General features: G+C 50.9%; 2 protein-coding genes across 4 annotated transcripts; both read left to right on the forward strand.

Annotated features, from left to right (window-relative positions):
* The first annotated feature begins 2,499 nt into the window (after positions 1-2,499).
* CARD9 (caspase recruitment domain family member 9) lies at positions 2,500-10,786 on the forward strand. Of its 3 annotated transcripts, none has more exons than XM_086475675.1 (12): positions 2,500-2,683; positions 3,802-3,939; positions 4,379-4,704; positions 5,096-5,275; positions 5,476-5,625; positions 6,112-6,237; positions 6,355-6,546; positions 7,095-7,136; positions 7,747-7,792; positions 9,232-9,302; positions 9,720-9,802; positions 10,666-10,786. In XM_086475675.1, exons 1-12 carry the CDS (start codon positions 2,500-2,502, stop codon positions 10,760-10,762), a joined length of 1,635 nt encoding a protein of 544 aa, XP_086331801.1. In that variant the 3' UTR covers positions 10,763-10,786. The 3 variants fall into 3 exon arrangements, with proteins under 3 accessions (XP_086331801.1, XP_086331802.1, XP_086331803.1); XM_086475676.1 differs by having other exon boundaries at positions 9,726-9,802; XM_086475677.1 differs by having other exon boundaries at positions 5,479-5,625; positions 9,726-9,814.
* A 534-nt stretch (positions 10,787-11,320) lies between these two features.
* DNLZ (DNL-type zinc finger) lies at positions 11,321-12,796 on the forward strand. Its single transcript, XM_086475763.1, has 3 exons — positions 11,321-11,488; positions 11,739-11,878; positions 12,521-12,796. Exons 1-3 carry the CDS (start codon positions 11,321-11,323, stop codon positions 12,690-12,692), a joined length of 480 nt encoding a protein of 159 aa, XP_086331889.1. The 3' UTR covers positions 12,693-12,796.
* Positions 12,797-15,751: the final 2,955 nt, after the last annotated feature.

The raw sequence follows: 15,751 nt of genomic DNA on the forward strand, positions 1-15,751 counted from the left end.
CGAGGCTAGATTGGTCAATTAGCAGACATTCTGATTACCTTCAGCAAGGACATCGCTAACGGAGGTGCTGTATCTTTTTTTTGAGTGGAAAGCTAATTTAACGCCTAACAAGAAGCACAGGCTTCAAGAATCTCTTGAGTATCTCTGCCCCACTCCCAATGATAACATGGAGAAAGTCTCCAGAAACTTAGAAAGCAGAACAAAGAGTAGAGTGGGAAGCTAATGGGAAAATGTGTCATGCTGCCATGGTATCGGAGCGTGTATGTTCTCGAGACTTTTTTAAAACAGACTGTTAGTGAGATCTTGTTGCAGCTACAGTTCTAGGACTGTGGGAAGGTGGGGAGGCAGTCAAAGGTACGATGTTGATGCTTAACACCATCACAATGCTGCTTGCTGTGCTGCTCCTCTAATTACTGTTAGAGCCACAGCCTGTAATTTGGGAATCGTGGGTTATGTTCCTTGCTTTGCCAAGGTTTGACTCCCTTTCCCTCAAAATACTGAGTTGCCATAATTATGCTTGAAGCTTAAGGACATCCAAAATTAGAGGCATCGTTACAGAAATCATCCTTTTTGGCTGAACTCTAAGCAAAGACACGAGTTCTTGCTGCCACTTGCTTTCCTGTATAAAGACATTATGTTAACAGCTGAAAGGCTGTTTGAAGAGCCTCTTTCTTCTAACTCTGTGGCTTTTGTCCCCTGAAATCAGCTACTCAGGCCTATGCCTGTGACCTTTACTCCTTTTAGTATTTCTCACCACTACACAGAGAAACTTTCTGGACCCCGACAGGTACTTCAGTGGTACAGACTGGAAAATAAATCCAGAATGAGTCTAAAATCACTGCGTATGTGACAGTGCCGACTTGCAATGTGACCAGCATTCTTTTCCTCCCCCATCACCCATTCTGGCTTCCACCCCTTTTTTTTTTAACCTCTCCCTCTCTCTTTTTTTTTTTTTTTTTTCTTCCCTTTCCTGTCTCGCACTATAGCTGGGTCGTTTCCCCTTTTCTCTTTCCACAAACCAGTTTGGCTGCTGGAATGGTCTTTGCTCTCTCCAGAATACAAAAGGAGGCTGCATCCAAGACAGGCTTTCTCAGAGACAGGACACAGACGGGTGTTGCTTGACCAGGAGAGGAAACAAGGAGGCTTTTGACTGCACAGGCTCAGGTTGGTCCGTGTAATGCAGAATGGTTTGTTTTAACAGGGAAAATGTCTTTATTTTACAGCTCTGAGGTAAGGATGGGGTGTTTGCCAACAGGGGAATGCAGTTCTTGTAATCTGCTGGGGCTGGTTTGATGTCAGGCAGAGCAGAGTATTTTCTCTATGATAAGTAACGACTAGTTCTATGTCAGTCCAGCTCTTTAAGTTAACTGACAATGTCATGTGTAACAAGTACGTGCTGAAGATGTTTGGAGTCTTTACCTGTGCTGGAGCAGAAAACCAACAAAGGTTTGAGATGACCTTGGAGGGAGGTGCAGTGAGATGTGTGTGAAATCCCAACTCCTGTATAAGCTCCTGGTGGTCAGAACTCTGTTCCCACCACGCCTGCCCTGAAACAAGAAGACAAAAAATGTGAATACTGAGGTTTCTGACAGCCTTCCCGAGCCACTGGGAATGACAGAGGCTACTGCAGTCAACTCACGCGTGTGATACAAGCGTAGTAATTAATGACTGGGATTTCATTATGGGACAGTCTGGCCACAGAGGGGCAAAGAAATAAAAATAATGCCAGTTTCTTACTCAAAAGGCAAAGCCTGGGTATAGGGGTGTTGGGTTTTCTACATCTGTTTACCTGCTCACTTCCAGGCTGGGAAGCAGAAGTTTTTCCGACCCTGTGGTTAATACCAGGCTCTTGTTGAACATAAATTGCTGAAGCTGCACAGGTGGAATCTGCGAGGTGGATGTGAGAGGCAGCCGATGTCATGATTTAACCTGGTGCATGGTTTGCACCTCTGTGTGGGCAGGGAAAGCTGTCAACAGCTGCATGTTCCCCTTCTTTGCACAGGGATAAAGCACAGCGTGCAGGAAAACAGCGGGGCTCTCGCTGCCTTGCCTGTCACCAGCAGACCTGTTGCTAAATCGTTTCACTTTCCTCTTGCAGTGAGATCTGGGAGATGTTTGGCTGGTTGGAGGGAGATCATCAAGCTTTGGCGACTCCTGTTTTCTCAGAATTTCGTGCCAGCTCTCCTGCCCAGACGTGTCAGCAGCATTGGTGCTAGCCTCCCAGCTGCTGAATCTCCAGTCTGGCACCACGCTGCTCTTTCAGGTATGACTGCAGCGTGCCACCGTGTTCTGCAGGTGATTTGCAAGCGCTGAGTTGAAGACCACATGGGAGACTTGTTCCTGCATCTAAAAGACACTTTTCCATTCTCAGTCTGTTAACGTACCTGGTTCCACCACCCCCTCGCTGCTCGAGGAGGCTTAGAGTCTGCTTGTTTGTTTTCTGGTTCTGTTTTTTCAAGGCAGGACAACACTGCTCACTAATACTTCTCACTCGCCAACATGCTGGAAGAAGATAACGACGAGACGTGTTGGAGTAACCTGGAGAACTTCCGCGTGAAGCTGATCTCGGTGATAGACCCTTCCCGTATAACGGCCTACCTCCGCCAGTGCAAAGTGATCAACCACGATGACGAGGAGCAAGTTCTCAACGACCCCAGCCTGGTCATGCGCAAACGGAAGGCAGGTGGGTGAAGTGCCACCTCCGGCTCCGTAGATGTTCCCTGGTGGCTCTTGGGAGCAGACTGGAAGAGGGTGCTGAGGGACTGGGCCCGAAGGAGCGCGGTGCCTCTAGGTTACCGTCTGCCTGCGCTGAGGCGCTAACGCTGCAGGCGCCGCTGGGCAGCCCCTTTCCCCAGCACGTCGCTGAGGGGAGAGGAAGGAGTGGAGATGGCTCTGGCGATGCGTTCCCCAGCTGGGTGAAGGTGGTGGGAGTACAGAGGGTGTGTGAGGCTTTTTGGTGTTCTGGATCTCCGGATTAGCCTAAGGGAGGGAGTCGCTTGGGTTTGACCCACGAAGCTATTCTTGTGTGACAGTTTTGCAGGGGGACATTTCCCAGATTAATTCAGTACGTATTGTCCCTCGTTCCTGTCTTCTGGTGATTGAGGGAACGCTGGCAGCACATTAAGTAAATTCTTCATGACTGTTCTATACAGTCTTGTTCTGACTAGAGAGGATGACAGAATTCATTAGGCTGTTAGTACATCTTTTGGATTGGATTAACTCTTACTGATAAATTACTGAGGGCCATTAAAAAATTTTTATTTTCCCTGTTTTCCAGATTGGGAGACTGCAGAACATAGAAAAGAAGCCCCCTGGGCTTGATTTGGTACAGAGTATTTCCAAACAAAGTAGGGAGCTGAGCTCAGAGTCTTTTTAGTCCAGGCTATCTTGTCCCTGATACCTCTCTCTTTATGTGCAGTGCTCTTAACACTGACAGCCCTTGGTTCCTGTGTTTGCCTCTAGTGTTTGGAAGTGGAGCCTCAAGCTGCAGAAACTGTCATGGTGCTTTGTTTTAACTTACCTTTTCTATAATTATCAGCAGGATAACAGAAAGTGCTCTTCTGAGATCGGCTTTTTGCACCCACTGTGGTAGGAGTTAGGTACAGGGGATAAGTTTTAACTATTTCTTTACAGTTAAAATACTCTTGTACAGTGGCTGGGCTGTCGGTTTAGGATTGCCTGGGGGATTTGATCCCAGGGACTTTAATCTACGTGTGGAGAAAGTGGAACAATTTTTTGTTACGTTAGAAATAGGTAAAGAGATAAATAAATGAATAGAATATCCTGTTGCTATTATTTCAGGTGTTCTTCTGGACATTCTTCAGCGAACGGGACGGAAGGGCTTTGAAGCATTTATGGAGAGTCTTGAGCTTTATTATCCCCAACTGTATAAGAAGATAACTGGCAAGGAGCCCAGCAGGGTTTTCTCTATGATTATAGGTAATGTTTGTGTTCTGAAAAAACCCTCTTTGTTTGAAGTTGCTGTGCAAATTAAGGAGGGATTCACCTCCGCTTTTGCCTCCCCCCCAGCTTCGGTGAGCAGAGTCAGGAGCATTCCCTGGCTCGCTCCCTGTGTGCTTCAGAACAAGAACGGCCCTGCTGTCTGGCGTCATGGGCTGGACCTGGGAGGGTGGAGGAGGAAGCAGAAGGATCAATTCTTCCTTCTGCCTGTTCTGTCAGTGACACTGTGGTGTAGAAAGGCACAGAGCAGGGGGGGAGGGAACAGGATAATTTGATCACACGCGTCTTCGGGGTTTGTCTGCTTGTGCGGGGCATGGGATGGTCCCGAGCTGCGGCGATAAGTGGGTGGGAACCTGCGCTGTACGATGTCAGGGGGGCAGACGGGACAGGGGTGGCTGACACCTGCCCAACCAACCAGACACCGCTGGAGAATCCGGCCTGAGCCAGGTCCTGATGAATGAAATCATGAAGCTGCAAAGCACCGTGCAGGAGGAGCGGCGGAAGGCCCAGGAGCTCACCGTGTGGCTGCAGAGCAAAGAGAACACGATCAGGGAGCTGTGGGTGAGGGACAGCCTGCTCCGCAAGCACCAAGAGCGGGCGCAGAAGATGAAGGAGGAGAGGGACAGCCTGAGCAAGGAGCTGCGGAAGTGCAAGGACGAGAACTACAACCTGGCAATGAGCTTTGCCAAACAGAGCGAGGAGAAGAGCGCCGCCCTCATGAAGAACCGGGACCTGATCCTAGAGGTCAGTCATCCTGGTCTAAAGCTTCCCCCTTCTCTCCTGGTCCTGGGAAGGCTGTGCTGCGCACCAGCCTTGTCTTTGCCTGGGATGGTCTGAGGTTCTGTGCATCTTCTCTAGCAGGTGGCATGTCTTGGTGGTCCCTAGCTCAGCCCAGTAGGCCCATGTAGTACAAGTTCTGTTGTGAAGAATTAATCATCTTCCCCTCATTCAAGACTGAGCCGTCTCACAAGAGCAACATGTTGTACCCCTTTAGCACGCAGGCAGGACTCTCCTCCCCAGAGCATCGAGAGGAAAACAAAGCTGGGGAGAAACTTGCCCCGTGTTTGTCTGGGCCATAGAGTGAGGACGGCTTTTGCGGGCCAGAGTTTTCTTTGAGCTCTGAATCTTCTCGTAGATCGACCACTTGAAGCACAGCCTCATGAAGGCTGAGGATGACTGCAAACTGGAGCGTAAGCACACGATGAAACTGAAGCACGCCATAGAGCAGCGTCCAAGCCATGAGGTGATGTGGGAGATCCAGCAGGAGAAGGAGTTGCTCTTGGCCAAGAATCAGGAGCTGGAGAACACTCTCCAGGTTGGTGAGGGTGGCTGGATATGGACTCCTGAGAAGTGCTGATTTGTAGCAGCCGGGGCAGCGATGGGGCTGCGCTGAAGATTGTGTGGGTCAGCTGTGGCCTTGTTCTCCCAAGTCAAATGGAGCACACAGGACTGTGGGAAGAGAGTTAAAGTGGAGTTAGATGGTTGCTGTATCTCACTTTTTTTTTTTCTGTCCAGCAGGTTGCCAGGGAACAGAATTTGGAGAAGAGCCTCTCCAGTGAGACTCTGGAGAATGACTGTAGCCAGGTACTAGAACGCCAGGAGCTGATGAACACCATTTGCAGCCTTCGCAAGGAGCTGCGGCGAGCCGAGGTGCTCCAAGACAAAGTAGGTGATGCGTGGCAAATTCCTGCTGAGGGTCAGCGGGTAAGATAAGCAGATGAAGCACCCGCAATGTCTTGCCTGTGGAGCAGAGGAGCTGCTCAGCAGCAGTCCTCACTGCTCCTACTCCATAGTGTCTGTGTTAGAGCTTGTTGCAAAAAGGCACGCTCATATGTTAGCGTTCTGGGTCGGTGGCACTGACTGTTACCTGTTAATGCCTGTAGTAATGAATTGCCCCTGCCTCGTCCTGGAAGGTAGTGGGAGCCTTTGTCATGATTGTCAGCTCAGGTACATGGAACTCCATGATGCTAGCAGTCCTCCTCGTCATATTGACCAACCTTCTGGTTGGTCTTGCTCCAGCTGGACGGTCTGGCTGAACTTTGACGTTGTACGGAGCTCTGGCCGTAGTCATCTGCGGCAGAGAGCAGAAGTGGCGAGAGTCTAGCTCAGGCTCTGCCCGCAAGCAGGGTGCTTCTGACCTTGTCTCAACAGTACGCAGAGGAAAAAGAGATGCTTGAACTACAGTGCACGTCCCTGAGGAACGACTCCCAGATGTATAAAAAACGGATTGAAGCCGTCCTGCAGCAAATGGAGGAAGTGGCTTCAGAAAGAGACCAGGTGATAAAACATTCCTCCTGGAGCTGCTGCTAATCCCCGCTTCGCTGCTTGAAGCGGGCAGATAACCCTGAAGGTGCTGTTGGGTGACACGCCACGACATGTTGTCCCTTACGCCAGGCCCTCCTGACCCGGGAACAGTTCTACACGCAGTACTCCAAGAACCTGGTTGAGAGGGACGCTTACCGCAAGCAGATCCGGGAACTGGGGGAGCGATGTGACGAAATGCAACTGCAGCTTTTCCAAAAGGAGAGTCAGCTACTGGCCGTGGAAGCCAAGCTGAAAAGGTTGCAACTGGAGCTACCCACACCGGTACGTCTGCGGGGTTGTCATCTGGGTGACGGGTTGGGAAGCTTGAGTGGGGGGCCAGAGTGTTCGAGGCCTCTGCACCCAGTTTGAATTCAGCAGGCAGCGGCCAGCTGCGTGGGTAACCAGTTCCACGCAAATGCTGGGGTTAGAAAAATGGACGACGTGATGGTTCCTGTTACCTCAGCCCGGTTCCAGGCATGGATAAGCCGTACTGATGCAAGCTGAGGCCTCCTGTGCTTGTGTTTGGAGCATGTCCCAAGATGATGAGGGGATCCTCAACCATCAAAGAGTGAACTCTAGTTAGAGACTGGGTATGAGCCATTTAGATGAAGTTGGGAGCAGGCTGTAAGGGTGCTAAAGTTTCTGGAACTTAATTAGGGGCTTTTAATTAGCGTGACATCTTGCATACTTTCTCCAAGTGGTCAGGCAGGAGTGTAGGAGGGAGGAAGTTCACACTTCTCTTTTTCTGGAGCTTTCAGTCTCCTGTCTATTCCCTTATTGCCACTTCCTTACTTATGAGGAATGATTAATTTACACTGGTTTTATTTCAGACATCTGACCTGGACGATACCTCCTCCAGAGATTCCCAGGAAGTGAGTAGGGTGCCTTGTTTCCCTTTTACTTTCTTCTGGGATGGTTTCAGATCCCTCCGTGGTGCTCAGTTCCCCAAGTAACAGCAGTTTTCAATCCCTAGATCAGGCTCACTTCAGGGATACCAAAAAATACACAGGCAGCAAAACAAACAGTGACAGAATCTCCCTGTGTCCTGAGGTTTCGAAGTGTAGGACGCAGTTACGGCGTTAGTCAGCAAGATTTGTTGAGTCTAAGCCTTGGGGAATTGAATTATTTTTAGTTGCTTCTAATTGTCTCTCTGGTGGGAGAACAGGCAAAAAAAAGTCTTACCCCAGGGACATTTGTAGTAAAGAGTTTTCACTTAGTTCATCACTTCAGTGTGGAAGTGACTGTCACATTGTCTGGAGGCCAAAAGTATAAATGAGGCCAAAGGAACTGGATCTAGTGGAGGATAAATCCATGAGATCTGTAACTTCTGGCTCAGTCTGCTGTTTTTCTGACAGCAAGATGCACTGAAGGGCTGTTCTACACGTGTCCTGTTTCTTATATTCCTCCATTTTTGTTTCTAGCTACTGTGTGGGACAGAATAAGGGGCAGTTCTCATGACCTTGCTTTGTTTCTGTCCCATAGCTTACTCTTCACGGTCATCTAGATGAAGACACACAACCAACGAAAAGTAAGGCTTTTCTTGGGAAAACGTAGAGTAGGAATTGTTGCAGGATGGTCCAGTGTTTCAAAGGGACAGGAAAAGGCATTCCTGGGTTTTATTTTTGGTGAAGAACAGGTGGTCTGACTGGCACCTCAGTTTGTGAGAGATGCTTCTCCGTGGGGTGTGCTTGGCACGCCGAGTAAGACCACCTTGAGATGACTCAGAAGAGGGACCCCCAGATCAAGGCATTCTGCCATACCACCGTCTTTCTTGCCTATAACGAGGAGAACACGTCCCCAGATACTGGGAACAGTGAATGCTTGTAAAGCTTTTTTGAGAGAAAAAGCTCCCCAGGCTGTCTTTTTTACTACGTGGTCTCTGACAGGGTCTTTCATGTAGCTGAAGGACCTGGGAAAAGTGGTCATTAGACCATCCTAGGACCTCGAGTCTGTTTTTTGAGGTAATCTGTCTACTGGATTTGTCCAGGAGAAATCACTTGGTAACTGGTGCCTTTGAGAAGGAGCTCCTGGGTGCCTTTCCCCCCCCCCACTCCTCTTGCGTTGGTGGCAGAGCTGAGAGCAGAACAAACATCCTTCCGCTTCAGCCGGACCATGTGGCTTTCTCCAGGGATTTTTTCCCTCCCCTCTGCCCTTCTGTGTGGCAGGATCTTCACAAAAGCAGAACCGTGTACTTAACGCTGTCACTGGTTCTGTTTCTGTCGCATCCCCAGTGGAAATGATTCAGCAGTGTGGAAAGGAATTAACAGGCTCTTCTAAGAACTTGAAATTCTCTTTCAAAACATGTTGAGAAAGGAAGGGAATTAGCACAGTAGAAAAAAAAATCTTCTGTTTTGATCTCCTGGAAGATCTAAATGATCTTTTCCTTCATTGAGATGGGAGATTTTTTCACAAAAGCTAAACAACGCTGATCCAAAAAGCCCTTTATTATTCTACCTCAATCGGTTCAAAAACACGATATCCGATCACAGCATAAGGAGTTTCACAAAAATATGGTCTGATGTGAAGTGCCTTGATACGCACAACGTAGTAGTTGCGGAACAGGGACAAATTATGGTGAAAATGATGATTAACTTGATTTCTGGTGGTGTCCTCTAACACGATTGGGTTTTTTTAACGATGCTAAGCAGAGGTGCTGCTTTGCAAAGGTTCGTTTTGCTCCTGCATAAGCAGAAACTAGGAAGGTGCTGTCTCTTTCGGAGCCTGATGGGGAACTCCACCACCCCAAGCAAGATTCAGGGTTCAAGTAAAATGAGAAGCGACTCGTGCACGGATCACAGGACTGAATCCTGAGCGTTTTGAGGCTTGGTTTCAGTTCTGCTGCCGACTCCGTAGTGCTGGGCAGCCGTTACGTTACAGCTGTAGCTGTTTGACAGACTGGTGGAGGGAGAAGTTACTTCGCAATGGCAACTATGACTAAAGCTGTGATTTTTTTTTTCCTTCTCTTAGAAGATTGCCCTGAAGGACAAAACCAGCAATTCGGCGCTCGAGAGCGCAGTCTGCCTCCAAAGTCACCCAGTGTAAGAGAATCTTTCTTTTTATCTTCTTTATTATGACCGGGGTTTGTGATCTTTAATGTTCTTGGCAACGATGAGCTTACCAGGTTTGAGAAGCGTGAAAGCAGCTACTGCTTTTCCAAAATCTGAGCACTTTGTGCAAAATTCACCCTCCAAAAAGGGTGAGCTCTGAACAGCAGAACGCTTACGGGGATTATTTCTCCATCTGTGCCTAGAAACTTCTACTTTCTGGCCTTCATCTCTGGGTACGGATGCTTCCCAGTTGCATTGTCTGCAGCCTTTCACCCTGCAGAGGCCAGATGCAGTACATCAGCCTCAAAACCGGCCACCTTTGCCGAGCAGGTTGGCGCTACCTGGTGCTAACATTGATCTGATCTTCAGAGGAATCCAGTTCATATTTGTTTGGATTTTTTTTTCCAGTTCAAGGAGTGTGGTTTAGCCAACGAGGAACTGGCAGAAAAGGAGAGGAGGAGGATGAAGGACTGCTTTGAGCGTTACCGAAGGTCTGGACTTTTGTAAGCAGGGCTAATTTAGACACACCCATGTGACTGAACTGATTAGCTTGCTGTATGTATTTCCTCTTTTCTGTCCATCCCCTGTCCCCACGCTTGATTCATGGAGAGCATAAGTTCATGACAGATCTTGTCTTCAAGGCTCATGCTTCTAGCTGAACTGGTTGAGACTCCTGTTTTAGGACTAGAGGTATCCGAGATAGCAGTGACTGAATGATCGCATTTGCTCTGGACAATGCAGGTGCTTCCACAGCAGGGAGCGGAGGGCGCTCCAAAGAATTGCTAGGTTAATAAATTGGATAGATTTCTCCCCTGTCAGACATTCACTGTCCGTCTGACATACTGCTGACATTCAAGACCAAGCTCTCACCGCTGTGAGTGGTAGCAATTTCCACCCTCTGCCCTCTACAACTGCTCTTGTTTGAAGGCCCGTTCTCCAAATGCCTGGTGTCGTCACTGATTGCTGCGTGAGACCGATGAAAACCTTGTAAAACAGGGACCTTACTTCTAGCATTAGATAGAAGTGCTCCTAATGGCACCATAAACTACTCTTCTGACTGTTGACTATTTTTATTAGAGAAAAGACTTTGGGTAGGATTTCTTGGCTTCTTCAACTGAACATCAACACTACACCCTGCTTCATGAAATGTAAGAAAGTCTTCATTAATTTAGACCAGTTCTTTTTCCCCTATGCTTGCTCCCCCTCACAGCTTTATGTTGGGTGCGTGAACAAACCGTCACGTTCAACGAAGCACTAAGGGGGTCGATACACACTAAACCTCCCCAGAACGTTCCAATGCCACCTGTTCACAAAAAACCTCTTCTAAAAATGAAATGTCTAGTCTTGTTTTCAGAAAAAGAGCGATGCGAAGGCTACCGAAGGACCGACACCACGAGGCCGACTGGGAGAACACCACCGGCAGCGACAACTCCGACACCGAAGGCTCCTGAGGGCAGGAGCCGACCTGCGAGGGCAACACCAGCCTGGGCTGGGGGCTGCTGTGCCTTTTGTAGTTCTCTCTCAACGGACTACTTAGATTTTAAAACCATCTAAATGAACATGTTATGGAAAGTTAATATTGGTAACAGCCTTTTTTACTGCTTTCAACAGTTGGGGATGGTATTTTTTAGCTCTGCCGCCCCCTCATCCCCCTCTCTCTCAGCAATGCGATGCAGGGATGTGAGAGGTTTTGCGCTGCGCCAATAAACCGAACCGATTAAATCTTCGCCGGCCCAAATCCCTGAGGCGGAGTGTGCGGCCCTGCCCCGGGAGCTGCCCTTTAGGGGAAGGCAGGTCCCTGCTGCACTGCCCTTGCGGCCCGGCGAGGCCCTGCTCCGCCGGGGAACAGGGAAAGCCCCGGCCTGGGCACGGAGGCGGCCGCCGCTCCCACCGACCGCCGGTGCGCCCCGGTGTCCCGCCTGCCCGCCCCCGACATGGCCGCCTGCCCGCCCCAAACATGGCCGCCGCCGCCTCAACGCCAGGCCCCTCCGCGCGCCTGCGCCAGCGCCATGCAGCGCGCGGCGCGGGCGCTGCTCGGGGCCTTTCTCCGCGCCGCGCCGCCATGGCGGCCCCGCCGCCGCCCCCCGCCCTTCCCGCCGCTCCGCCGCCCGGCCTGCAGCGCCGCCGCCCCGGGGCAGCCGCGGCCCACGCACTATCGCCTGGTGTACACCTGCAAGGTGGGCGGGGGGGCGGCGCCGGAGGGCCGGGGCGAACCGCGCTTCCCGGGGAAGAGGGCCCGGGGCGGGTGGGCCTCCGCCGGGCCGTGGAGCTGTCGGTGCGGAGCCACACGGCATCGTTGACGCGGTGAAGCCGCCTTGACGGTGGTTAGAGGTGAAGGAGGGGGAAAGAAACCTTCTAGCCGGGTAAATAAAGCGGTTTTGTCTTTATTCGCCCGTGGTCATAACCCCCGTTTTGTTTGCCCTGTAGGTCTGCCAGACCCGGTCAGCAAAAACCATTTCCAAGCTGGCCTACCATGGCGGGGTGGTGATAGTGAAGTGTCCCGGCTGCGGGAATCACCACGTCATAGCCGATAACCTGGGGTGGTTTTCGGATCTGGAAGGAAAGCGGTAGGTGTGCCAGCAGCGCCCTTGTGTAGGAAGGGAGGGGACTGCCGAGCCCTGACTGGGTCCTCCTGAGCCGATCCGTTATTTCTTTGATGCTTTTAAAACGTGGTTCAGAGAAAAACAGAGTTTTCGCGGGGTATAATCCTGTTCCACGTTAAGCACTCAAACTGAGTTACAAATCTCCTGTAATTTGGCCGTCGCTCTCTGGGATCCAAATACACGGTGTAAAGCTGCTGCAGAAGCTGCAGAACTCATCTTTGTCGGTGCCAGCCGGTGAGTTACTGTGTGAGAGGTTCTTCTGTTCCCCCCTCAGGCTTCGTCACGTCACTGCTGGGTTTCTGCACCTGAGCGTGTAGACCCGTGTGCTGCTGAATTTCAATAATTTCTCACTCCCCCAGATACTTAAAAATTTCTGTCTGCCCGTAATTGCTGATTTATTGATCTTAATGGATGAAAACAATCCCAGTTTTGGGTGGTTTGATCCCTCTCCCAAACTTTGTGGAGAAATACCGTGTGATGCTCAAGTGTGAGTCGCTGCGTGGTGTTAATCCTGAGAGCAAAGCGTGAGAGCGCAAGCCTGTGCCTGACCCCTGGGTCTGGCCTTTGCTGTGGTGTCACTGTTGGTTTTTCAAATCGCTTATTAAGGAATATCGAGGAAATCCTGGCAGCCAAAGGGGAGAAGGTGAGACGTGTGGCTGGCGAGGAAGCCTTGGAGCTGCTTCTGGAAAGCTCGGCAGATACGGGGTCTCAAGGTCAGCCCGCAGAGGGAGAAGGCGGGGAAGCCCCCCCAGAGACTGGCGGCAAGGGACAGACCTGACGGATGGGATTTGGGTCATTCTGCTGACAGCAAGAGAGACTCTGAACCTTTCTTCCCCCATTTTGGCAGTCTGTGTTTAAAATAAACTCAGGCATTGGTCTTTCTCTGCTGCGTGTCTCTGTCTTGCATAGTTTTGCCTTTGATCAGGCTAATGTTTTTAGAAGGTGGAGTGTGTGAGTATTTGTCCTGGTACTTGTTCTGCAGAATTTTAGGGGTGTTTCAGCACTTCAGTGGTGTCAGGAGCCCCGCTTTGTTCTCTGCTGAGGAGGGAGCCAGTAATTCTCTGTCCGTGTGCTTTGGCCCGGGTTGGTGCTGCTGTAGCTGGAGATTTAGCGGTGTCTCCTGGCCTGGCCCAGGTGTTGCACGGCAGCAGCTGGTGTCAGAGCACAAGAGGCGATTGATACCCCCTGAGGAGATGGACCCCCCCGCCCTGTGTGAGTCTGCAGAGCCAGAAGGACCCTGCGGGAGGGTCAGATCACCAGCTCTTGCTGCGGTCACATGCTGCTCTTCTCTGGCCCTTGCCATCTTCAGGAGTTTTGCTTCTGTGCCCCTCAGCCAGGGCTGAAAGTCTGTGTTTGTGGGTCACGGCGTGAGCTGCCCTGCGGGAGCGTCAGCCCCCGCTCGGGGCGATGAGTCGGCTCCTGGCGTTGGGGTTACGCAGCTTCCTCGTCGGTGAGGGGGAGGATGGGCGTGAAGGCAAAATTGATGTGTGTGAAGCATGTTGGAGATAAGTGGAGCACCTAGAAAGTTGTCTTAGAGTTACTTGACAGATATTGAGGTGCTTATTAATTCAAATCGCTGCTGCATGTTAAGATCAGTTAGAAGAAAAAATAATAATTTAATAAATGAAAAATGTAGGTGTTTACCAGCATCTAACGCTCGGGTAGTGATGAGTCAGGCAGCGAGGTGATCATATTGCACTGTGTTAGGGCTTACTTCCTCTGCCTGCATCAAAGCTCAACTTCCCTCGAGGTCCATTAGCCTGAAGTACAGTGAAGTATTTGCTTTCATATGGTTTTAAACTTGCAATCAAAGAATAATTCAGGTTGGAAGAGACCTCTGGAGGTTTCTAGTCCAACCCTGTTGTTCAAAGATCTGGTCAGATAAGGACACTCAGGGCCTTGTCTTTAGTATCGCTGAGGATGGAGATCCCACAGCCTCTTTGGGCCCCTGTCCTGCTCTTCGACCGATCCCACAGTGACAAAAACCCAGCGCAGAGGTGACATTGCCTGCGCTGCAGCTTGCACCCCTTCTACCTTCTGTCCAGCCTGCCCCTCTGAGGAGAGCCTGGCTGCTCTCTGCACCAGCTCGTCAGCGAGCTACAGAGAGCAGTAAACCCCCTCTTGGCCTTTGGGTCTCGGGGCTGAGCAGTTCTTTCAGCCGAGCGTGTCCATGTGCTCTTGGTCCTTAATCAGCCAAGTGTTCAGTGAGCATTGCATGTGCTAATGAGTATTAATGAGTTTACTTCACTCATTGGCAGTGTTTGTAGTGATTTTACGCGTGTTGCGGTACAAGCATGGATCGGAGCGACAGGGAAGGGTCCTGTTTCCCTGTTGGCACGTCCGTTCGGGGCGGTGAAGCAGCGGTGAGGGGCAGGAGCTTCATCCCGCAGCCGACTTGGGCGTGTTCAGGCTCCAGCGAGACCCAGTGCGCCCAGACAGCTGGCTGCTGGAGTGATCGCACCTTGGAACGCTGCTGCCTGCTCACCCTGGGGGGGGGTTGCGGGCCCATACAGGCACGGTGCTGGAAGAGCACTTATTTTATTCCTTTTTTACCTGAAAAAAACAAAAAAAAAATCAGCGTTCTGTTTCCTTTGTGCTGACACCTGCAGTGGGGTGGAACAGCAGCTGTTGCCTCGGAAACAGTTCATTTACACCTGGCTTTTTTAAACTGTCTTCCTTGCCTGCGTGCCCTGTTAGTGTGCCCTGGCTACAGAAAGGTGGTGCTAGTTTTCGCTGCGTTACGGTAAAAACTGCAGTAAAGTCTGTCCCATGTTGGCTGTTACTAGATTTTGGTGTTTCCTCACTCCAGCGTCCTCTGGCACCCAGATCTGAGGCTGGAGGGTGGCGTATTTTTTGCTGCTGCTCTGAAGTTTCAGGCCAACATGACGGACAGAAAAGGAGGCCGCAGGTGACAGGGAGTGGGCAAATCTTCAGGGTGAGGCCCTGGTGAAGTCACATATAATACAGAGGGTTTTCCTGCAGGTAAAACAAAGGAATTTTGTGCTCCTTTTTTTTTTGAAGCAGGTTTTTCTGAAAAATGTTGTGTCTGTTCTTGAAAGAAGACAGAGGGGAGCAGGCTTTGGCTAGGAGGAGCCCAGCAGCCCTCACTTTAGAGGGAGCAGGAGGCAGAGGAGCAGAAAAACAGCCTTTCTCCGGACCTGGAGGTGTGTCAAGAGAGGGAAAAAAAAAAAAACGAGGTGAAGGCCTGGTGGAGCGGAGCAGAGGAGAGAGACTGCTGGTGCAGCCGACCAGGGTGAGTCTTTGCGGCACAGAGGGGAGGTGGTGATTTCAAGGGCCGGGGCAGGGGGGCAAAGTGGCATTCATGGGGTGGGGCAGCAAACTTACTCAAAGCTCTTTGCACGTTCCCTGTTGCATTTCACTGTGGCCATCCAGGGATGGATCCTGCTCCTGAATCCTGTCCCGTGAGAGCTTTTCTGCAACATGGCAAATGCTTTGCCGCTTATTTTCTGCCTCTTTGAGCAAATCCTCCTTTTGTAGTGCAGACAAACGCCAGGGTTAATGTGGCCGGTGTGGCTGTTTGTTAGCTGCAGGGGTTACTGGTGTTCTGGCCCACGCTCAGCAGGAGGGCAGGGGTGTTTAGTGAAGGTGGGTGGGATGGGGGCCCAGTGGCGCTGGGACTTGCTGAAGGGAGGCTGGGGGGGATGCAGCAGCTCATTTGCTGGGGTGACCAGACGTAACCCCCTGGTGCTTTTTTGCTACCAGCATGCATGAACACGGCGGGGGGGGGGGGGGGCGTGTGTGTGTCTGTGTGTCCTGTGCAGGACTGTGCCTCCTGCTGCCGTACGCAGAGATGGCAGTTCCAAACCTCGCCACGCT

This window comes from Leptosomus discolor, chromosome 19, assembly GCF_034619465.1.
Source record: "Leptosomus discolor isolate bLepDis1 chromosome 19, bLepDis1.hap2, whole genome shotgun sequence".
NCBI lineage: Eukaryota > Metazoa > Chordata > Aves > Leptosomiformes > Leptosomidae > Leptosomus > Leptosomus discolor.